The following is a 24,091-nucleotide window of genomic DNA, read 5'->3' on the forward strand; positions in this document are numbered from 1 at the left end:
TAAATCAAATGAAATGAAATGAAAATAGTAAAAATAGTAGTAGTGGTAATGTTAACAACACATAAATAAATGGGGGAAAAATGTTTTAGCATCATAACATTGACCTATGTGTGTGTGTGTGTGTCTGTTTGTGTCCAGGGTTTCAGGTGGACGAGGACCTGCTGGAGGTGTTCAAAACAGACTTCCAGCTGCGGCTGCTGTGGGGAAGTCGTGGAGCTTCGGTCAACCAATCGGATCGCTACAGCAAATTCAACCTCATCCTCACTGCGTTGTCACGGAAACTGGAGCCACCTCCCAAAACACAGACTTCGATCTGACTCGAAAAAAATAAAATAAAAAAAAACTATGTCAGGAGGAGGATCAGGAAGCTGCTGCCACTACTGGGGAAAGTTCACCACTTTGAAGCTGAAGCTGTAGTTTCCCAGATGCCCCTGAACTCAGCACTGTGAGTAACTAACTCATGTATCGGTGCAGAAGAGAAGAGCCAATCAGACGCCACCGTGGTTCCTCACGTTTCTCTTTTCACATCATGTGACCTTTAAAGTCCTCGGTCTCTCCTGTGGGGAAACTTCAGGTGGGTTTTTGTTTTTGTCAAACGACCGTGACAAAAGTTTAAAGGTTTAAAAGTTTCTAAAGTCTTGATACCAGGCTCAAAGTTCACATGTTCTGTCTCTTCTCATTGTGTTTCATCTTTGATTAAATATCACAAATCACAAATATCACTTCATACGCCACAAATCATTCTCATGAAGCTTTTAGGTTTTTACATTCATTCAGAGGGAGTCATATTGTTTTATCACCTACTGTATCAGTTCTGATGGACTCATTTTCATTTTGTCGATGAGGAGACGAAGCAGCTGCAGTTAATTCACTCAAATATCCAAAGGTTAAAGTAGAAATGTGCAGAAACATATTTGCTTTTCTTCCTGATTAGGCCGATTGATTTATTTACTCACGTTTCGGGTTAATTGAGAATTTATTTGTTCAATAACGACAACTTGAGGCACACAGAGACAACATCCTGTGACGAGATGCTCCATCGAGAGACGAGTTCATTGAAAGACGTCAAAAAATTTAAAGTAAAAATGAGATAATTGAAGTGTTTAAAAATGAAATATACTGACAAACTGTTGTTGTGGATGTTAAATGTATTTAACAAGCATTTACACAAACATCTGACTCTGTGTGACTTTAGATACAAAAACAACCTGATCAGTTTGTTGCTGGTTTAACAAGTGAATAAATGATCAATGAATATTTATCATCATAAAGTTTCTCTGAAGAGAAGAGAGATGACAGATACATTTTACTGCACATGTCTGGTTTTGTACAGAAACAAAATAAAATCTGACGAATATAAAAATATGAATTTGTGCATAAAACCGTAAAAAAAAAAAAAAAGCTAATTAAAAGTATGTTAACATGTGAGACTGTACATATTTAAAGCATCAGCATGTTAATAATAGACTGTACATATTTTCTGTAGAAGACTGACTGTAAAAAAGATGTTGATGAATTTTAATGTTTATATTATTATGAACTACGGTGGTAAGATTTAATAAATACAGTGTATGATCTGAGGAGGTCGACTTGTGTGATGTTTTGATTATTGAACCTTTTTATCAACCATTTATTTCTGATGCAATTTAGCAGTAAAAACTCATTTCTGTTGATGAAACACCACGAAAACACATCATTTTTTCATTGCTGCTTATTTTATTAGAACAATATCTTGGAAGAAGAAGAGGAGGAGGAGGAAGAAATAAAAAGCATTTTGTTCACAAAGTGTCTTGACAACATTCAAAGTAAAAAGATGTGCACAACAATATGTAAAGAAGTACTGCCATTGGTTATTAAAACATATACAACATGGTAAAAAACACACAGATTTACATGGGTTTGACATGTTCATGTCCTGCTGAAAGCACCTTTGAACCTGCTGCTGGAAAACAAAGACGGTGTGTCGAGTGTCGGTGGTCGTCGTTGCGGTTACGAAGTTTCCACAGAAACACACACGTGACGATGATCAGAGTTTAAAAAAGAGGAGGAATGTAAAGAAGATGTTTGTTTTTTGCTGGATGTTTGTACATGAATTAGCTGCATTTTTTTAATCATACGTAGCATCTCAAAGCTGATTTGTTATTATATTTTTTTGCATAATAATAATAATATTCAGGATTACAGCACAGTGGCAATTACACAGCGCAGCTCACAGTTTCTACAGGTATATTAATGGTAGAAAATATTATTAACAGGACTTTTGGTTTATTTAAAGGGACAGTACACTCCACCAGAAAGTCAAAGGTTAAATTTAGAGCGCACTGTCTCTTTAACAGTTCCCATGATGCACTGCGGTTTTTTTTTTTTTTTAACTCTGCAAACAGCAACATAAACACTCGTTTATATTCAACGTGGGACAGATGCAGGTTTCATCCTCACGTCACAATAATAAGCAGGGAAACAATCAATCTCAGTTTGATCACTTTCTGTCAATAAGTTAATTATCAATCAGGCAAAAGAAGGTCGAACATTCACTTGTTGCAGCTTCTTCAAATGCAAAAAATGTTTTTCTCTCTTCATGTCAGCGTTGACTAAATGTCTTTGGGTTTTTTTTTTACTCTTTATTGAACATAGTTATTAAGTGGAAGACGTGGCCCTGGGCTCTTATAGGTTTTATTTGTTATTTTATAGACTTATAGTAATAATTCAATAATGAAAAATAAATAGTTGTAGCTCTAATTGTTTTTAACACAACTTAACAGTGTGACTGCATTATGAGTGAAACAAAAAAAAACAAAAAAAAAAACGATTTAGCTCCGAAAAAAAAAAAAACTTTTCAGTTTCAAGGAATCTGCTTGTTTGGACAAAAAAAAAACATCAATGAAAGCTGAAACGATCAGTCGATTAATCGATTAGTCGATCGTCAGAACATTAGTAGGCAACTGATTTGTTGTATTACAGTATAGACAACATCTGCTGGTTCAATGTTTAGCCTATATGTTTTTTATTTGTTATATATGTATACGAAGGTAAACTGAAAATCTTTGGGTTTTTAAGATCGGACAGAACAAGACGTCACCTCCAGCTCAGGGAAATTACAATTTCTTTTTTTCCACAATGTTTCTGACGTATAGACAATGACAACAATTAATCAAGTGGTTAATAATAAATAATCGTTACTTGGAGCCTGACGTGACATCAGATATGTACATGAATCAAAAAAAGCGTTGATTGATGTTTGTATTTTGTTTACAAGGCATCCGCATTTTTGCATCCCAAACATCTTAAATCCCAAAAAAGGGGAAGTGTTTGAGGGACAATCCTCCAATTTTTTTTATTTTATTTTATACACACACTCAAAACTACAGTGCACTCATCAGGTTTACGTCCTGCTCCACCAGTGGAAACAGCTGTGAAATAATATCGTCTTTTACTGAGCACGGTGCAGTGAGTTATCAGGGCCTGAGCGTGTCAACGTCTCGGCCTCTTGCTGCTTCTATTTTGACTGAATTCACCCTTTAAGATGTGGAAAAGTGAAGCTGTGTGACCAGAGGAGGGGGTAACTTAGGAGAATTCAAGTAACAACATCTACAGCATCGTTCAGTACATTTCACAGCTTCATGGAGGAAACACGGATCAGAGCAGCCGAGGCGCGGCGGCTCCCTGCAGCTCTGATCAACCAGATGTTTTTTTTTTACTTTTGTTAAATAGCATCAAAGGGGAAGTGAGACTTTGCATGAGTTGTGTGTTTTTGTTAACTTGTGACCAGATACAGCGAGTGGTTAGAAAATAAAGTCGCCCGGAGAGAATCTACAGTAGAAAGAAAATCATGCAAAAGAAATAATCAGTCGTTGCTCAGCAAGTAAAAAAAAAAAAAAAAAGAGAATAAAAGCACTGAAGAGGAGAAAACTAGTGGAGCTGTCTTCGTTTACACAGTGGTCATTCATCATAAAGATCACACGTCTCTTAGCAACAACACAGACCTTCAGTCAAACTCGTTCACTCATTTATTCACTTGTTCATTTAAGTCAGATTCAAATGCTGTATAGTACTTAAGGGCAAAGTGCATCGGTTCAATTCAAACCTTGTTGTCTCTCATGAGGAGCGTCAATCAGACAAACCTAGAAACAGTCACCATGGAAACACATTCAGCATGACGTAAGAGATGTTAATATGTACAAATCATTCAATGGTAATAAAAAAAAACAAAAAAAACTTGACGTCACGCATGTAATGTTGTTGATACATGCGCACGTGTCGTCACATTCACTAATACAACTGATTAAAATGGGAAAAACTTTTTATCATGGAGATGTTGAGTCCTCCACTGATGTGAGGCGGGGGTGGGGGGGATTGAGCCCCAGTGGCTGATGGGAGATGTAGTGAGGCTGAAGGGACGTTTAAAAAAATAAAAAATAAAATAAAATAAATCCCTCCATGGTAATTAAACATGAAGTTTTAAGGCAGAGAGTCCGACCACAGTGGCACCAGAGTCTGATGTTGATGAAAAGAGGCTCAGTCCAGCTTGAGCTGAGTGAGGAGCGGCCGCCACCTGCTGGTCGACTGGTGGAATTACAACCAAAGGAGAGAAGAGGAAGAGGAAGAGAGGAGAGGAGGGGGGAGGAGAGAAAGAAAGAAAGGAGGACGAGGGGAGGAGAGGAGAGTTCACCTGCTTTCACCTGATAGTCCTGCTATCTGCCTCATGGGTTTAACCCAGCTGCTGTTTGGGAAACATTCAATAACAAAAAAAAAAAAAAAAAACCATACACATGCTGATGCAGCAGTCAACACACAACATACAGCCGATGATGCACACACACACACACACACACACACACACACACACACACATTTACAAAGTCACCAGGTCGAGTCTGGGAAACGATACGAACGCGTTAAAAACATGCGACTGTGTGAGAGGGTGAGGGCAGGCATGAGGAGCAGAGTGGCTCAGGCAGGCAGACATCACCAACAGAACACAGATGATGATGATGATGATAACGATGATTATAATAATAATTATAATAACGACGACGATGATGAGGAGGAGGAGGAGGACGATGGGAGTGAGTCAGAGTGTTAGTGGCAGCAAATACTGTCAAAGCAAAACCTGAGCCTGAGAGTTAACACACCCTGATAATCTTCTGAATCTGGACTTTACGTTTTTCTCTCACAGGAGCCGAACTCGAGGTTCTTTCATGTCAGATTCAGGAGGAAAAATGAGAAATAGTTGAAATAGTTTATGAAGAGTGAGGAGTGAGAAATCCTCCAACCCACAACTTTCACTAACTAACTATCTGACATTAAAGGCTCATCACAAGCTTCACTTACTTGGTGTTTCAACTAAATAATTGAAACATCCTATGACCGATAGTGGAGCTTGTTTTTTTTAATAATGAGCTTCAATACGACTTTTAACACTTGAGTCAGCTCCTGCAGAGAAAAGACTGAGTCTACCTGGTCCAACATCGTTCCTGCTCTGATTGGATCTTGAACGACTCCTCTGTGTGAGACGCAGCCACCAGAGACGTCCCGCCTCCTCAGGCCGGTGCAGGTTTAGCAGCAGCAGCAGCAGCGAGTACGGTGGCCCTGAAGGCTCAACGCACTGCAACTTAAGAAAACACATGCAAGCTGTAGGATCAGAGAACATCTTCATCAGTTTGACATTAACAAGTGTGTCCGAGCACGGAAACACTTCCTGCTGCCAGACTGAATTTGAAGCACATTTGTTCATTTGCATCTGTTTTGTTAAGCTGCAGAGCGTCAAACGTCTCAGAGTCGCCGTAGGAAAGTGAAGTGATCGTGAAGGGAGGGACTTGTTGTTTTTAGTTTAGAGCAGGCGTCCCTAATAAAAGTGGCAGCTGAGTGTTTGTTCAGCTCAAGTTCGTCACTTCCTGCTCTAAAAAGTTTCTTTTCACTTTCACGTTCTGCTGCTTTGAAGCTTCAGGTGGAGGTGGGACGTCTCCTGTGGACACATCCCTTCTTCTTTTTCCTCTGCTATCCCACAATGCTTTGCTGTTTATGGATATGTGAGCATGCAGACATGCAAACCTGCCTCCCAGCCCACTTCACCTCTTCTTTCCCTCTTTCTCTCTTTCCTCCCCTTTAGTTCTCTCTCTTTCTCTAGCGCCCCCACCCCCACCCACACCCACTCCCACTCCCACCACCACCACCACCAGCAATAATCAGCAATCAGCGAGAGCCCTCCACCAGCCAATCAAATCGCCTGGCCACCCTGCAGCCCTCAGGAACCTGCAGTCACATAGAGGAGAGAGAGAGTTACTGAAACGCACACGCAAGGTGCACGCTCAAAAAGAAAAAAACAAAACAAAACTAATTACACAAAAAACAAGAATCAAAAAAGAAAAAAAACTGATGTTGATGAGTGACAGAATAAAAAACTAAAAGGAAACGACTGTCCTGACAATCCTCCATCTCACCGTAGCATCATATATCAACGTATATCATTTATTAGCAGCATATTAACATTAAAACAATGTTATAATCTAGCTGTGAGCAGATAAATTAAAGTTTGATTTGATGTGACAGCAGCCTCTACGACTGTTTACCTGCTTACTAAGATATTATACTGTAATAAACCATTTATTAACTGTTTATATGCTGCTAATAAATGTTTAACAAGGTGACCGATACAATTTATACTAACTACACACTGTTATGTATTAGGTAACAATTAAGTACTTAATTTGTCATTTAAAATGTGTTTAATGACTGTTTTAATTGTTAATAAATGATGTATTCAGCATTCATAATCAAGTATTATATTAATTACAAACCAGTTATTTATTGGCTGTCAGTTGTTCATAAACCATTTAGAAAGAGGAAGTAAATAATCAAATTATTCTGATGTAAATTTACGCTGCACTTGCACAAACAATGAGTTTCCAACTGTTTATAAATTCCATACTACTTTAGTATCAATGTAGGCTTTAAACATGATAAATTAAGTATTTAATAATGCTTAACAGTGTGTAGTTATTATCAAGTGTTACCAGTGATTGATTCTGTTTAGACTGGATGTGTATGAAACGTTGTGAATGAAGCGAAACTGAAACGTCGCGTTCAGTTTTGACTCTTCCGAGCTGTGAGGCAGCAGAAACCTGCGCTTTTATTGTGAACGAACTGATAGCGTGACAGTAACATGTAATAAATGATAAGCGGCTGCTGTTGTTCTTCTCTGTACAGTCACTTAGTGTTCAGTGTGATCATGATGCTCCGCCCTCGTTTGTACTGGAGGCGTCGGCCTTCACACGTGACCACAGTGCGCCATCTTTACACCATCACACGGACGTCAGTGGAAACTCCAACTACACAACAACAACGGCTTTACACTAAACCAGTGACTCAACAACTATCAGGACGACTGCATGTTAACATAAAATACATAATCTGTCAGTGACATGAGAACGAGTCTGTGAAATATTTTTCCATCAGCTGAACTGAAACTGTTTTCACACTGGACGTCGTCACTTCCTCATTTCTACAGCCGTTTCACATCAGGCTTTAAACGGTTAAAAAAAAAAAAAAAAAAGATCAAAACCAACAATGTATTGATCCTGTTAACAAGTTTTGCCTGTTGATCCAAAACCTGATCAATTATCTGCACTGATAAACACAGTGTCCATGTTTTCTCGCTATAATGTAGGTTAAGCCACGCCCACAATGACCACAGCCCATACTGGAGTGGACGGAGCTTCATCTACACTGTGTTGGAAAAACAATACAAGCAACTTTAGTTTGGTTTATTTTTGGGACCTCAAATAGTTTAAAACAATAATCAGAGGAGCGACCAGATGATTTAAGGGACAGAAAAACTGTTATCTGTCTTCAGACTTAAAGAAAACCTTCAGATTAAACAGGCAACACACTATGAACAGGTTTGTTATCGGGTTTATGATCAACTTTAAATTCAAATATGTCACCTAAATAAACATAAATATGTTTTTAACCACATTATGATCATTATCACTGCCAAATTAAAGTATATAGTTTCCTTAGGGTCATTGTTTCCATTAAAGGGTCACAAACCAAACATAGTGCACTCTACTACACTATGGTATCAAATATTATTATTATTGATTGTGGCTGAAAATAATATCCAACTAATGGACTACTCGCTACAAGCTGTGAAATATTTCCCCCCCCCCAAAAAAAACAGTCATTTGCTATTTAAAGACATTTAAAATAAAAAATGAAACTATGTATTTATGACGTGTATCTTCAGGGTGAAGTGGAGGAGCAGGGAAATAAAGGTTGTTGGTTTTGACCTTTGCATGAGTTTGTTCAAAGTAAAAAAAAAAACTGCAGATGAACACAGGCCTGGAAATATCCCTCTGTGCTGTGAGAGGAAAAAACTATATTAAATATTAAAACCCGATGTAACGAGTCCAGTGTGAAAAAGTGTGAAAATTCCTCTCCACTGTTGGAGAAAACTGCATTTGACGCCACCGAGACTGAAACCTGACTCGTCTCTCTCGGTGTCGTTCCACCTTTAGTTTGATGGCACAGATAACACACATACACACACACACACACACACACATACAGAAAATAAAAAAACAAATGTGCATGTACACTATACACACACACACACACACACACACTCACTGCAATCAGACAAATAAAAACAGATGAAATCAGAGCATCTTTCACTTCAGATTATGTCGACACGTGAATCCAAAGATTTTAAAATCAGGGAAAAAGGAAACATTGACAACAATTAAAGGAAGGAATGAATAAAAATAAAAATAAAAATACATTGTCTCTAATATATTACATAAAATAATCTGAAAACACTTTGATCGACAAGATGTGGTGAAGCCTTGACGAGGGCTCAAAAACAGCAGTGGAGACATCTTCCACACACACAAACACAGAAATGCCTCAAATACAAAATAAACATCACACACACACACACCTGCACATTTTTGTCTCTGTGCCCAGACACTCACACCTCCGAGGTGAGAGGAGGATGAGGACGAACGATTAATAATCAGACTGATGGATAAAGAGATGGGAAGGAAATGAAGGAGAGAGAGAGAGGGGGAAACAGACGAGCGTCCATGCAGGTGTTCAACATGTTGTCTTTGTTTGAAGCAGAGATGGAGAGAGTGATGAAGGGATGTAGGATGCAGGATGCAGGGAGAAGGACAGAGGAGGAAGGTGGAGGTAGAGGACAGAGGAGGAGGGTGGTGGTGGAGCTTCAGATGTAGGTGACGGCACCTTTGCTGTTTTTCTCCATGGTGATGTCTACGTAGGAGGTGGGGACGTAGCCTTCCTCGCCGCTCTGCTTCCTCGCCCTCGTCCAGCCGTCGCCCTTGTCCTCCTCGATGATGTACAGCACCTGCAGACACACACACACACGGGAGGATGTGAAGAGCCTCTTTCTTTAGGTAACACTACCACAAGAAGTTAATTAGCTAAGAATTATTTAATACTTAAAGGGATACTTCACCCAAAATTGATAATTCACCAATTTTCTACTCACCGTCATGCCAAGGGAGTACTTTCTGAGTGATCAAAACGCTTTAGGAGTACCAGGGGGGGTCCGGCTGACAACGGATTTTCATTTAATGGCGGCGGATAGAGTTCACTTTTGAATCGTCCAAAACACACACTATGAAACATCCAGATACCTCCATACTGCTCGTCACTACTGACCCAAGTGTCCTGAAGCCGCCACATGAAAAAGTTGTTCGGAGAAATGAGATGTGCGAGATTTGCTGCGAGATGTTCTTCCGTGTTTACATCAAAATCTTTACAACGATGAATGAACATTTCGCAGCAAATCTCACGCATCTCATGCAGCCACTGGGAGCTACCACTACATCAAGGCTAAAAACAGAGATCAAATCATTTTTTTCTGAACAACTTTTTCATGTGGCGGCTTCAGGACACTTGGGTCAGTACAGACGAGCAGTATGGAGGTATTTGGATGTTTCATAGTGTGTGTTTTGGACGATTCAAAAGTGAACTCTATCCGCCGCCATTATATGAAAATCCGTTGCCAGCCGGACCCCCCCTGGAACTCCAAAAGTGTTTTGATGACTCTGAAAGTTCTCCAAACCCTTCTTTGGCATGACGGTGAGTAGAAAATTGGTGAATTGTCGATTTTGGGTGAAGTATCCCTTTAAGTAATCATTTTTAAAGCATTCTTCCTTAATTGATCTATAATAAAACATCTATCAGACACTAGTTATTACAGTAGTTAATGTCAATTAATAAAATCACTATATATAAAAGTGCTGCCTACTGTGAATGTGCATCTAAATAGTTTGTTGCTCATTAATGAATCACTGACATCTCCTAAATAACTAGTTTGTAATTGATATGATATTTGATTTAAAAAAACGCATTAATTGTATTTAATAATGCTTAATTAAAGCTTAAAAGTGTGTCATTATTGTCAAGTGTTACTTTTCTTTGTGTTGTGTTACGACCCTGATAATTCACTATCATTGTGTCACTGTAGTTGTGACCCTCACATCTTTGTGTTTCCTGTACAGACATGTCAGTGGTTTCAGTCTCAGAGAGAAAGGGAACAAATGAAGTTCCCAAGAAACAGTGTGAATTATCACCACTTAAATTAAATCAGATCAGTCAGAGTCAAGTAAGTCAGTTTAATATCTAAGCTCATTTACAATAATAGCAAAGTCGACTTTTGTGGGAAAAAATTGATCCAGTTACAATCAAGCAATTCTGTAATCAATCACATGTATGATTAAACAGTAAATAAAAAAAAAGAAAGTGAGTGAGAAAATGATCATTACCTCGTCTTCTGCCATCACCAGCGTCCCCTCGTTCTGACCTGGAGGTCAATCACAGGACAGTCAGATTAAAGACACAGTCACACAGACAGTTTGTCTCAAACTAATGTCGATATTTGATCAATGCACTGGATTTATACAACAGAGTCAGAATCTGCACTGACTGTGTGGAGCAACCTGCAGGCTCACATCCTGGAGCCGGGAATCGAACCTACGGAGCTGAGCTGCTGAGCCACTGAGCCACAATGGTGCAATGACTCATCTTTTTTTATCATTCATATTCAGTGAAACTCTCATGGATGACATAAACATACTCAACCTATGCCGATATGAAACATCACCATGATGGCACTGGAGCAACATGATGAGTGAACATTGAGTGCCAATAACGTAATTTTACGTTTTTTGCTTATTTTTTTAAATTATCAAAATAGACACTTTAACACACCTTATGTGTAAATTTGGGGACTCTACGACGAGCAGAACTGAAATATATGACGATCAAAAACTCATGACAACTCACGATCTGGAAGTCTTTATCATAACTCGGCAAAAGCAGAGATTTTGGTGAAAACCGGCCATGTTTAGCTTGAGTTTTCTCAGGCTTATGGCTTATGGTTTACGGTTTATGGCCATTTGAAGCAGAAAGTTTCACCACGTTTCAAATGAGCCATAGTATGTGTTGGTGGCAATAATATAGAATACACTGTGGCTCTACAAAAATCATAAAAAATGGTCTAAATTGCCGGTACACTTGACTAAAACTTTGGAAAAGAGCACGGCACTCAATCAGTTAACATTTGTTTCCATACCTATGTTAGAAACCTGGTTAGTTGTTTAGAAAAACACAAACTGCAACAGTCTGTCATGACTCAGCGGTTTTCATTAGAAACCATGATTTTGAACAGCTGAATCTCCTCAGAGCCGGGGCTGCTGGGAGATCTCCGGCGCTCTGTGCTGTGCTGCCTGTTCTCACCGTCAAACGAGTACAGAGCTTTGCAGTGTCCGATGACCGGCAGCGGGTCGTCGTCGTCAAACTCATCGTCAAACTCGTGCGGGTCGGGGGTGGGCTGCCCGGGCTGCTGCGGAGGGCCGGTGCGGTGGTGAGGCGTGTGATGCTCCTGACTGGTGTCGTCTGTGTAGCTGCCCTCGGGGCTGATGGGAAACAGGAAACAGGCGGATGAGCACCACTGAAAGAACTACTTAACGAGTGTTTCAATTGAATTTAGTTATCAAAATGATGATATACTACTGTAATAAAGCTGTTTTAAATTATTCATTCTAAGTGTTAAACTGCAAATTCCTAATAACACACTATGAATATACAGTATTTTTCAGGAAAGAGTTGTATAATTATGTTATTTTTGATTTAGTCTCCATCCATTGTTCATTATTATAGTGAACCGTGTTTGCTGAAAGTCTTCCCTTGTTCAGCCGATCCTGCTGTGTCCCAATTATGAAGGAATATAATTAATTAGGTTTGGCACTGGAATTGATTATTTGGAAATTAACCACTTCCTCATGTTCTCCATGTTTCCACTGAATTACCTACAGTGACTCTTCCTGGGGGGACTTCCCAGGGAATTATTCTATGACAGGGAATTAAGCGTTTCCTCATTTTTATTTGGCTGTTGGAGAAACAAAACCTCTAACATGAACCAGTGACATAGGTCTTCTGATCTACAGCGTCATTTCTGAGACTAAAAATAACAGGAACGCATTAATTACAACCCTAAGAGTTTCCCCACTGACAACTAATGTGATATAGTAAGTGTTTTCCGTCTGTTAGAGTTCATTTTGTCTGTGTATAACAGTTTGTTAATATATTTTTACCTTTCTCGGCCCTGAGGAGTGTGATGGTGGTTGTCAGCGCTGTGTCTTCTGTCTCCTCTGGAGCTCTGCTTCCCCTCCACCTCAGACAACCAAGTCTGTCACAACAGAGAAACGCAGAAGAGGCTATTACAAATATATTGAAATCGACAGCCCTGTCATTCACACTGAAGATCTCTATACAAACGTGACCAGCAGGTGGTGCTATAATCAGCAAGTCAGAGGCTGAATGCAATTTAACCTGAATAATTACTCACCAGAAAAAAAAACTTAAAATCTGAACTCTGTCTCCTCTTTACCTCGTTTTTGTGGATTTCCGAGCGCAGTTTCTCCATGTTACAGATGGTCTCTGATATTTTGGGCTGCAGGCTGCTGGGGTCTCCCATCTGTGGATTTTTCTCATACACGTCTTTCATTTTGTTCAGGGCATCTCTGACGGAAACACAAAAACACACAAAGGAGTCAACAAACGATCATAGTCGGCCCGGCACACAGAATAAGATGTTCATACTGTGCTGCAGCTCCTCCATGGTGCTGAATCTGCCACACGTTTGACTAAAAAGCTAAAATTTTCTTGCTGTTGATCTGCAGGAAAGGCAACTAAACAATATAATGTTGTGTAAAACTGTGAGTGAGGAATCCATTACCTCTGATCCATCTCTTTCTGTAGCTCTTTGTTGAGTTCGTCGATCCTATGCTGCAGCCGCTTCCTCCTCTGCTCAGGAGGCAAGTGACTGAAATCCTCCAGAGACGGAGCCTGGAGAGGAGAGACAGAGGTCAACAACGTCTCGTCCTTAGACCGAAAACCAAAGTTTGTGTCACTTCAAACCCCACGCAGGACGAATTCAGTGGTGTTAGAGAGAATCAACCCGGGGAAAAAACACGACAGAGAGGAATAAAGATTAATGTGTGTGTTTCTTTGAGGTGTTGAACGTTACTGACACCCGACTTGTTTCCACTGGGTTTGTTGAGCCTGGATTTCATCGTGTGGTTTGGTTTGAGAATGAACTTTCCATAAAATGTTTTAAAGATTGTTGTTGCATTTAAACTTAAAAAGGGGAGGGAACAGTGAGTTTAGTTGTGGCTCTAAATCAACTCTGTAAGTGAGGGTCAAACTCTTCTACCTGGGAGAGGATCAGCTGCTAACTAGTAACTACTGGGCTCATGTACTGGAAACTAAGGGAACTCCTACATGGTGACGTCACATGCACGAGCACCTAACACTGCTCTGTGTTCTCATAACTACTCTACACACACACACACACACACACACACACAAACACACACTCACACACTTACCATCTTTACCGACCACTGACGAATTGACCATTATAGTAAGAAGAGACAAACAACATGGGATGCTGGTTAGTCGTCAGTCAGCGTGTCAAACAGTCAGCCACTCACATATCTGCCTGTCGGTCGACCCATAAACCAGTTGGTCAGCAGGAAAACCAGTCAGACCAACGACATGTTCCCAGTGGGGGAAAACCAGGAGCCTTGTGTGAATATTCACCACTATTATATAAGTAGATAAATAACAATAGAGCAGGTTTAGGTGTTTTTATTCTCATGTAAAGGGAAGCAACATTTACACTGCAAGAGATGCATTTCCTCTTTTTGTTTACTTTTATTCTTAGGTGGAACTGGGACTTTTTGGCAGGTTGAAAAAAAAAAAAAAAGATCCTTTAAAGGAAAATTCCAGTCATTTTCTAAGTTACGCTCTACAGCTCTAGGTCCCCGAGTGCGACCATAGGAAAAAGTCTGAGAAAAATATGTGCAGACCGGACCTAGCTCTCCTCCTGCTAGCTGCGCTACACTGGAGTTAAACAGCAAAGTAATGGGGGCAGTTCTTCTAACCGTGACTTTGGCCTCTATCTAATGCTCAAAAATATCACTACACATGCTTTGCAACATCCACCAGTTCCTCACCACACAACACTGAGTGTGCATAACTCCGTTAATATGAGAGAGCAGTGCTACATGTGTGTTTTTATCCTATCACCTCTGTTTACTCAGCATCCAGGTTAGACCTTACTAGTCAACTGTCGAGCTCGGGACTGTTTCCATATCGGTCTGCACATATTTTTCTGTAGAGCGTTACTTAGAAAATCCGGAATTCTCCTTTAAGGTCATTACAAGGATTTAAAAAAACAAACAAAAAAGAGGTAATACATGAGTGGCAGAGATTTAAAATCTCTCCCTGTATGTTCTTATTCAATGCAGATTTCTAGAGGCGCCCTGTGGAGAGTCTTACTACTGTTATGTTTTATACAGTATCATGTTTGCAAATAATCATTGTTCTTTTTTTGTATATATGTCTTTGAACATTTCCTGTATCTAGGACTTTTGCATTTATCTTTTTGCTCGGCTACACTGTAAATCTGTCTCGACCTGAATCTCTTCCCTAGTGAGAATAAATGTTGAATGAATGAATAGCGCCGCTGATGGTCTCATATTTACAGTCTGTAACATGCAAATGAGCAGCGCTGCCATATTTGTTTACAGGAAATCTCCACAAGGCTCCTTTAATTCAAATTCCCTGCCTTTCTGTGACTGTAACCAAACCAACAGGTGGTTGAAAACCGGCCAATCACAGATGGTTCCTGAAGCCAATCAGAGCGCTGGCTGGCTCGACGCCGCCGAGGGGGCCGGGTGTTGTTTACAAGTTTGTGTCAAAGTGTTTGAAAGCAGAGAGATCTGCTTCACAACATACTGACACTGTTATCAGAGACACACACACACACATCACCGCAAACACAAGCCAGAACAGCATCAGGGCAACACACCCGACCCGATGGTAGCGACACATTTTCAGGCCCTTTCTCCCCCCGCCCGGACACAACACGGTAACCATGACGCCCAAAACCCCTCCAACACACCGTAAACCACAACACACCATAAATCACCAAGGATCCTTCATCTTAAGATTGGAGCAAACCTCTGTCTTATAAAGAAAAAGAGATAAATAATCACATAAAACAAAAGAAATAGAAGAATAAAAGGTGAGAAAGAGTCATTATAATCATTATAACAGTGTCTGCAAGTTAGAAACTCAAATTAAACTGAAGTGCAGAGAGCTATAAACCACTAAACCTTTAAAACATATAGAAATTTGAGTTTAAAACTGAAAATAAAGACTGAATATATAATATTTATGCTCATTTAATGCACCAATCTCAGATGAATCTACAACCTGCAGACACCGTGCAGGAAGAAGTTTTTAAATAAATGAAACAAAAGAAAAAAGATCACATCAACCTGTCTCACTCAAACACACCGCAACACCACTTCCTGTCTCACCCCTCTCTTCAGGACCCTCAAATTCTGGGGGATTCTGGGTACTGTAGTCTTTATCTCAGACAGATAGTGGCTCACACGGTCAGAACTGAACCGAGGAGGAGCAAAGTGAGAGCTGGACCGGGGACGGGAGGAGGAGGAGGAGGAGGAAGAGGAGGAGGAGGAAGGAGGTGGAGGAGGAGAGGAGGTGGGGGACTGGTGAGGAAGAGGGAGGAGGAGGAAGAAGAAGAGGAGGAGGAGGAGACGACAAAGCCAGAGGTCAGGACGACACATTCTTTGAATTTGTGGTGTTTTATGAAAAGTGTTTAGCTTTTAGCTCCGGGGGAGTCGGTCACGGTCACAAACAAGAACAAGAAAGTTAATACATTTAATGACATTTCATTTTTTTTCCTCTTACTGCTGATTTCTATTCATGATAAAAGCCCAGTGGGGAGTTTCCTGTAAGTATGGTAGACAGAGAACATCATCACATTCCTCATTACAGCAAATAAATGGTACAGTTTTATTAGTTTAATCTCATGTGCTCTGCTTTTTTTTTTTAAAGATATTTTTTAGGGCTTTATCTTTTGTCTTTGTTTGATTTTTCAGTGTAGAAAGACAAGAAAGCAGAGAAAAAGACCAGGGAAACAACATGGGACGTGCTCTCTAACCGCTCTATCACTGAGCACCCCATGTGCTCTGTTTTTAAATGAATCATTTTGCCACAAGTGCAAAGGATCCTGTTTGTTTTCAATCAACTTTCACTAGTTGCCAACATTTAAAAACCAGAAACATGACAGATTGGCTCAGCGATGACACTGAAATTAAGGATTAATAATACAGGAAGTTATTCAAGAATCTCAGTTTGAGGAAGAAGATGACTCGTCTGATTTAAAACCCTGGCTTCAGGCTCAAAGACTTGTGTGACTTTCCCTCAGTGAGTAACCGAGAGCACTTTGATGATTTCACTCTGACTCACACGCCTTTTTTTACTGTTGATCCCGAGGAGCAGCTCGGTGACTAAAGTCAGTCTTGTAAATTTCTGTCACAAACACACTGAAAGAATTATTTCATCAATAAACTTCCTAAATCCTTTACACGTTATTTTAAGCTTTTCAAACGCACCGGCAGCCAACAGGAAGTCAGGTGGTTTGTCTTAGTCTCTAATGTCACAATCATCAACACAATTTAATCCTGGTAAACAACTTATGGATGTTTTCATTGGTTGGTTATTTTGTTCTAGATGTTTCCATGTAATGGAGAACTACGTGAGACGTGCGGTCTGAGATTTCAACGTCAACGCCTCTAGACAATTAGGTCACAGTGTGTTAAACAGTTAGCACACATATACACAAACACACACACCCTAAACCATCACGCAGGGTTGTGATAGTGCCAGGCAGCAGGTAGGTAATGATTTACCCACAACGGCCGGTATGGAGAGGGGCAAGGTCCAAAGAGTGAGAGGGACAGAGAGAGAGGACAGATATGAAAAGAAAAGAGTGTTGTGTTATTACAAACGACAGACATGTGACAAAAGCCTCCAACGGGAGACACGCTGAGGGAAATCATGTTATATCGTGTCTAAAACATTTGTTTTCTTTATGGGAGGGAAACGACTGCAGAGACGGAGAAAAGAAAATGAGTGTTGAGGATGTGACTAATAAAGTCGTGTGATGCTCAGCTGCAGGGTGGAGATTTATTACCTAATGGAGCTGCAGCAGCACGAGCTAGAATGAGTCCGAGAGGAGGTGAACGCCGGTACTTTGTAACTTTAACAGCCGATCTTACCGGCAAAAGTAACTACCGCTCATTTCAGCGCTCGTTTAAAAGATAAAAAAGGTCAAAGGAACTTTCTCTGACTGCTGCATCTGCACTGCGGTATGGAGGAGACCTTCCTCCAGCGGTTATTATTCATTCATGAAATGAATGAATTTTACATGTTCTTTTATAAATGTGCGTAAATTAAGTAAATAAATAAAAATAAAGGAGATAAGGAAGGAGTTAAAGGGATAGTTCAACATTTTTGGTAAATTGGTCCATTGCCGTAATCCCTATAGTTTTAAGAGTAAGTTTATTACCTTACTCGCAATCCAAATACACACAAATACACAATCCAACACCTCCAAAACGCTCTCATGGACAAGTGGTGACGTGCATATTCACCATGCTATGAAACAATAACAGAACGTTAAGAGACAGAGTTGTTTTCTAGGTAAATTCATGCAAAACCACTGATGCAGGTTCCTGTCAGGGCAGTTTTTCAGCAAGCAGTCTCTGCATTTGCCTCTAAAACAACTCTGTCTCGTAACGTTCTGTTATTATCTCATAGCGTGGTGAATGTGCAGGTCACAACTTGTACACCAGAGCATTTTGGAGTTGTTGGATTGTGTATTTGATGGGTTTGACGAGGGAAACCAAGAAATCCCATTAGCCTCCGTAGCGTAGCTCTGAGCAGCTCACGGCTCTGCTCCGCCGTTCTAAAAATAGCTTGCACCGACAATTAAAGGTAACAAACCTACTGCTATGACTATAGGGATTATGGCAATAGGCCAATTTGCCAAAATGTTGAACTAATCCTTTAAGTTTTTTGCTCTTTTTAAATAAGGTTGAAGCAAAGTGAGACATCAAGTGTCATTCACTCTTTGTACCTTTGGTTTCTTCCCAAACAGCCACAGCTTGTTCTTGGTTCTGCTCATGGGGTGTTTGGGGTCGGACCGCGGCGCCGGGGCGGCGTCTTTTTCTCCTTTGGGCGTGTTGCTGATGGTCCCGTCCGAGCCCGTTCTGCTCAGGTTCTGACTGAAGTCCTCGAAGGGGAAGTCGCCCGGAGGATCAAAGCCGGACTTAAACGACTCCACGACGATGATCGAGTCCTGGGAGGAGGAAGGAAACAGGTGAGAAGGAGTCGTCCAATCAGCATCCAGCTTTCTTCTCTACGTCCAAGCCTGCAACTCCGTCACATACCTTTCGCTGATCGACAGCTTTGGCGGCGGAGACCATTCCTTCTAGACATTTGGAGACGATGGGAATGACTTTCCGCTCTGCCTCAGCGAAGCTCCGGTACGTCTCGCCGAGCTTCACCGTCCGACGTTCGTCCATGTCCTGCAGGTTCTGTGAGATACAGCAGACAAAAACTGAAACGCTGTACTGCTTCAAATTAACTTTTTACTGCTTTTTCCCCAAAAACTTCCCAGATATCCCAGGTTAACAGTGTAATTCAAAGCTGCAGACTTGTAACTCGTTTGGTTCACCTTGAAGATGTGTGGTATGGCGTTGTTGAAATGTTTCCACTGCTCTGCGTTGAAGGTCTGCAGCTGGGAGGCGTACTCGTTCTTACTCTCGTCGGCCATGTGAGTCCGCATGTAGAACTGGGCTTTGGCCTGAAACATCACATCAGTGCAAACATTAGATTCACATTCAAATCAAATCAAATCAGCTTAGCTTTATTTATATGGCACATTTCATACATTGCAGTAAAAGTGCCTCACAGAGGATAAAAACAGAACAAAACAAGACAAAACAAAACAGAAGAACACACTACACACATTAGTCGACACATCAACAGCTACAACTAAACATCTCTACCCCCCTCTTATTCCCATAGCACCACTTATTCAGTTTAAAGGGATAGTTCAACATTTTGGCAAATTGGCCCATTGCCATAATCCCTATAGTCATAGAAATATTGTAGGTTCGTTACCTTTAATTGTCAGCGCAAGCTATTTTTAGAACAGCAGAGCGGAGTCGCAAGCTGCTCAGAGCTACGCTACGGAGGCTAATGGGATTTCTTGGTTTCCCTCATCAAACTCATTAAATACACAATCCAACAACTCCAAAACGCTCTGGTGGACAAGTTGTGACCTGCACATTCACCACGCTATGAGATAATAACAGAACATTACAAGACAGAGTTGTTTTTGAGGTAAATTCATGAAAAACAGCTGATGCCCCTGTCAGGGGCAGTTTTTTGGCAAACAGTCTCTGCATTTACCTCTAAAACAACTCTGTCTGGTAACGTTCTGTTATTATCTCATAGCGTGGTGAATGTGCAGGTCACAACTTGTCCACGAGAGTGTTTTGGAGTTGTTGGATTGTGTATTTGATGAGGGAAACTAAGAAATCCCATTAGCCTCCGTAGTGTAGCTCTGAGCAGCTCGCGGCTCTGCTCCGCCGTTCTAAAAATAGCTTGCACTGACAATTAAAGGTAACGAACCTACTGCTATGACTATAGGGATTATGGCAATGGGCCAGTTTGCCAAAATGCTGAACTATCCCTTTAAGATGTGCTTACTTACATATTGCATTATAGACAGTGGCTTCCTGAACTGGATTTGGTGACTTCACTGTTTATTTTCCCTTGACATTTAACTTTATTCACTGGATCTAATTATATAGTAAGTGTGTGGGAAATAGAGGAGCAACAGTGTAATTTCATAGGCACCAATTACACACTGCTAACTTTACATAAACCAAAATTCTAGGTATGAGGACAGTGAGACAAAGGTACTGTCATTATTTGTTACTGATTTATAAAACGTGGATTTCCCACCATGTTATAAAACGTAGCTCTGGCTCAAACTGCACACTGAGCGAACATGTCAATATACATATATAAATAAAAAGAAGAACAAGGTGAGGACAATTTATCACACCGGTTTACAGCAGCTCTGTTGCTTCCTACCTTCTCCACTTCTGATTTTGTGGCATTGATGTCGTTATCTAACCGATCGTAGGTCAACTGGGATTTCTCTGCTTCCTTACACTCTCTCTCAAACTTCCTTTTACTCTGAAAAATAAAAAACAAACAAAAAGAGGGAAGGCACAATGTTAAAAAAAACATCAAGAAAACACAAAGCACGCACAGTGTAATCTCATCCTCATCGTCTCCGTTTCTTTATCGAATTCAAAGAGAGAGGGAATCAAACTAAAAAAATATGTGAATGAGAGGTGAAAGAGCCAACGAGGGAGATGAATCAGAGAGAGAGAGAGAGAGGGAGATAGTTCACTTCCTGCCAGCCCATCTGGGTCACATTAGTAGTGAAGGAAACACAGTGAATAGCTGAGACATTACAGTCCAGTCACTAGGTAGTCACTATTAAAGTCCTGCAGCAGACCACACACTGAAACACTCTCCATCACATGTGCTCGGCTCAGCGGGCTGCAGGCCAACAGAACGGGACTGGACATGTAGCATTTGTGAGTTTAACAAACAGCTATTTGCTCCTTTTTTTTGTTTTTTTTTACCTCTTATGGAACTGTGGTGGTTAATTATAAGCCTTGTAATGAGGAGATTGTTAGAAAATAACTCGGCAAATGCAATTAAATGACCTCAGAAGTGAACAAATGGAATCTCTCTCCGGAGCCGTTTGGGAGCCAAAAAGGAGGTTGTCATGGGCCAAATGTGGCACATGGGCCTTTTGCTTTGACTTGGGAGGAGCTGGTCTGCACTGTGGCCTGTGTGTGTGTATGTGCGTGCATGTGAGTGTGTGTGTGTGTCTGTGTCTGTGTGTGTGCATGTGTGTGTGTTTCCTGGTCCAGGCCCCTGTCCTTGGTCCCTGTAGACCAAGAGGACTGCCAGGAAGAAGAAAGAAAGAAAAGGACACTGCTCTTTTCAGAGACAGAAACAAACATTTTGACTTCACACGTGGACACAACGGCACAGAGGAAGAGCCTGCCATGTTCATTTCTAATAAAAATATATATATATATATATATATATATATATATATATATATATATATATATATATATATATATATATATATATATATAAATAGAAAGAAAGCGAGATGCCATAATTGTGCATTTGCTAAGTATCAGTTTGTGTGTTTGTGGAATTGGGGCGAAGTGGACCCCGTTTGTCCTGCAGTTACCTTTGTTAGCATTTCTTGCATTCCTCGTGCAAACAAGTATGAAATGAGCGCAGCTGTCTGTCGCGAACGCAGAGTATTTCCACTAAACACTTTTTCACTTTCCCCCCTCCTCTCTCCACACCCCCCACACCCCCACCCCGGTCTCCCTCCTCACTTACATTGTCCATCTGTTTCCAGCAATGATCCAAATACTGCTGGGCCTTCCTGCCCTCCTGTAGATGCTGCTCAGTCCCACACACATACACACAAACATACACATTGAGACAAAAAGACACAGAAACACAGGAAACCACATGTAAATATATAAAAAAAAACACACACACATTCATATGCATATACAGCACATGAAACGATAGGAGAGGACTGCCACATACACAATAACAATTCAGTGAAAGGAAAAACGCTGAGGCCACAGCCACAGATTTACAAGAGTCAAGTGACTGAAGCTGTAAAATAACAAACTGAGGTTGAATTACACTGTAAAACAGCCACTTATTACAGAAGCCAGTCGAAGGCAAAGAGCTGCATTTAGCATCAGGTTCAGAAACGATGCACTTAATATCATATATTTGGAAAAATATAAACAATTCGACAAAAAAATCAAGGTTCTTCTGAAGATCTGGGGTTTGCTCGGTTGTCATGGAGATGAATCTGTTGTTATGCACTGATGATGATGATGATCATGTGACGTGGGTTAAAAGCCAGAAAAAAGGGCTGGTTAACTGACCTTGAATGGGTCAATAATCAAGCTTTACGTCGAACCTTTAAGCCAACACTGAGGGGAGAAGTGAGATCATCGAACAGCTCACTGACCTCTCATGTAAAGAGGTCATCTCCATGACAACTGAGCAAACTCCATCTGCTCATCGAGACCATGTGATGCAGTTGAAAGCTCCAGTATAATGTAAAACGATAGCTCCAATTTAAAAAAAAAAAAAAAAATCAAGAAAGTAGCGCACATTAATATTTTTTATTATTAGTTTTCTGGGAGACGACGTCCCTCCCTCTGTGATCTAATATTTGTGACACGCTGGAATTTGCCAACTTCTGATCTGTGTTTTTGGATCATTGCTTTTATGAAATATCACAGCTTCCAGCGCAGCTTTTTACTCCAAATCTCTTTTCTAACTAAAAGGGAGCGTGTTCAAGATGTGAACTTGGTAATAAAGACGTTTTTGTTTGTTTTTTTACTTGAAATGTGAGCTAAAGACGACAACATCTCATTTTATGGAAGAGGTGAAATTCCAACTGAGACTGATTAGAAACACTGACAAAGTTCAAGATGGTGTCGTTACACAACTTGATGTCTTGCCCATCACCAACAGGCATCAAACGTCCAAAGTCTGGTAAAAATAGGTCTTTAATAACGAAAATTACAACCATTTTCATTTTAAGATATCAGTATAAACAGAAAAGGCTGTAGTACAGTGTGCACTTTGTACTCTGTGAATGACACTGAGTGAAATTTAATGGGATATTTGACGTTTTATAGCTTAAAACAATAGGAAGGAGGTTTTTCCTCCAAAGCATGTGGATCTCAGGCTTTGAGTTTATAGTGTCAGCAGATGGTGAAGTCGAAGACAGATGGTAAACATCACATCCAACATATTCATCCTCTTGAGTAACGCCGAAACAGAAAACAAATGCACATCAGGGGGAAACGGGGAGGATACAGAGGGAAGACGGCTACATCCGCTCCGTGACAGGAAGCAACAGGTTTTTTTCTGTGGAGTGTGGTCTTAATTATAAAGTTTAGGACTCGCTGGTTTACTCACGTGCTTCCTCTCAGCTTTCAGGTCCAGGCTGTACCTCATCAGCTCTCCGTACACCTTGTGAGCCATTTCCTCCGCCACCACCTCCCTCTGACCGGCATAGTCGTTGAGTTCATTCAGTATGGAGTAGAAGGACAGACACGACGTGAACCTGCACAACAGACGCATAAGAGAAGCGTTTAACACTGCACACAACTGGCTTCCTCTCTGGTCTGCTGCCACATCAATCTGCACTGATGATGTTATTTATTGTTGTTGGCATTACGTATGAGGATTCACTAAGCTGTTGTAACTTAAACTGTTTTTGCACAAAATATATGAAAATGCATTAAAATGAAATGTATTTCATATAAATTTATTTGAACTTTTGTGTTGGCTACTCCAACAGCAAGGTGTAAGTACAAAAAATAATTACATAAAATCAAAACCCTTGAATTTGGATGACGCTGCTACTGTAGACTGATATCCAATAAGTAAATGATATCAATATAGGACCTGATACTGATATTGGTTCAGTCCCATCTATAAAGCTACACAAGACGCTGAATGACAA

At 40.5% G+C, this 24,091-nt stretch overlaps 2 protein-coding genes across 4 annotated transcripts in view; one reads left to right on the forward strand and one right to left on the reverse strand.

Moving 5' to 3' along the window:
- The window catches only part of LOC310984418 (breast cancer anti-estrogen resistance protein 3-like), a 54,436-nt gene extending 53,432 nt beyond the window's left edge, over positions 1–1,004 (forward strand). For both annotated transcript variants that reach the window (XM_083969616.1, XM_083969617.1), the window contains one exon: positions 139–1,004. In XM_083969616.1, coding sequence (XP_083825742.1) covers positions 139–317 — 179 coding nt within the window. In that variant the 3' untranslated portion in view covers positions 318–1,004. The remainder of the gene's footprint in view (positions 1–138) is intronic.
- Positions 1,005–6,186: 5,182 nt separating this feature from the next.
- fnbp1l (formin binding protein 1-like) overlaps positions 6,187–24,091 on the reverse strand; it is a 51,936-nt gene continuing 34,031 nt past the window's right edge. The window contains exons 4-16 of one of the 2 annotated variants that reach the window (XM_083969621.1): positions 23,542–23,689; positions 21,925–21,987; positions 20,575–20,679; positions 19,145–19,273; positions 18,858–19,004; positions 18,545–18,766; positions 13,265–13,374; positions 12,917–13,049; positions 12,621–12,715; positions 11,764–11,942; positions 10,791–10,828; positions 9,244–9,364; positions 6,187–6,252 (exon numbers count right to left, since the gene is read on the reverse strand). In XM_083969621.1, coding sequence (XP_083825747.1) covers positions 6,245–6,252; positions 9,244–9,364; positions 10,791–10,828; positions 11,764–11,942; positions 12,621–12,715; positions 12,917–13,049; positions 13,265–13,374; positions 18,545–18,766; positions 18,858–19,004; positions 19,145–19,273; positions 20,575–20,679; positions 21,925–21,987; positions 23,542–23,689 — 1,498 coding nt within the window. In that variant the 3' untranslated portion in view covers positions 6,187–6,244. Of the gene's footprint in view, positions 6,253–8,246; positions 9,365–10,790; positions 10,829–11,763; positions 11,943–12,620; positions 12,716–12,916; positions 13,050–13,264; positions 13,375–18,544; positions 18,767–18,857; positions 19,005–19,144; positions 19,274–20,574; positions 20,680–21,924; positions 21,988–23,541; positions 23,690–24,091 lie in introns of those variants that run through there. The other variant, XM_083969620.1, reaches the window with a different exon arrangement.

This window comes from Trachurus trachurus, assembly GCF_905171665.1.
Source record: "Trachurus trachurus genome assembly, chromosome: 4".
Lineage (NCBI taxonomy): Eukaryota > Metazoa > Chordata > Actinopteri > Carangiformes > Carangidae > Trachurus > Trachurus trachurus.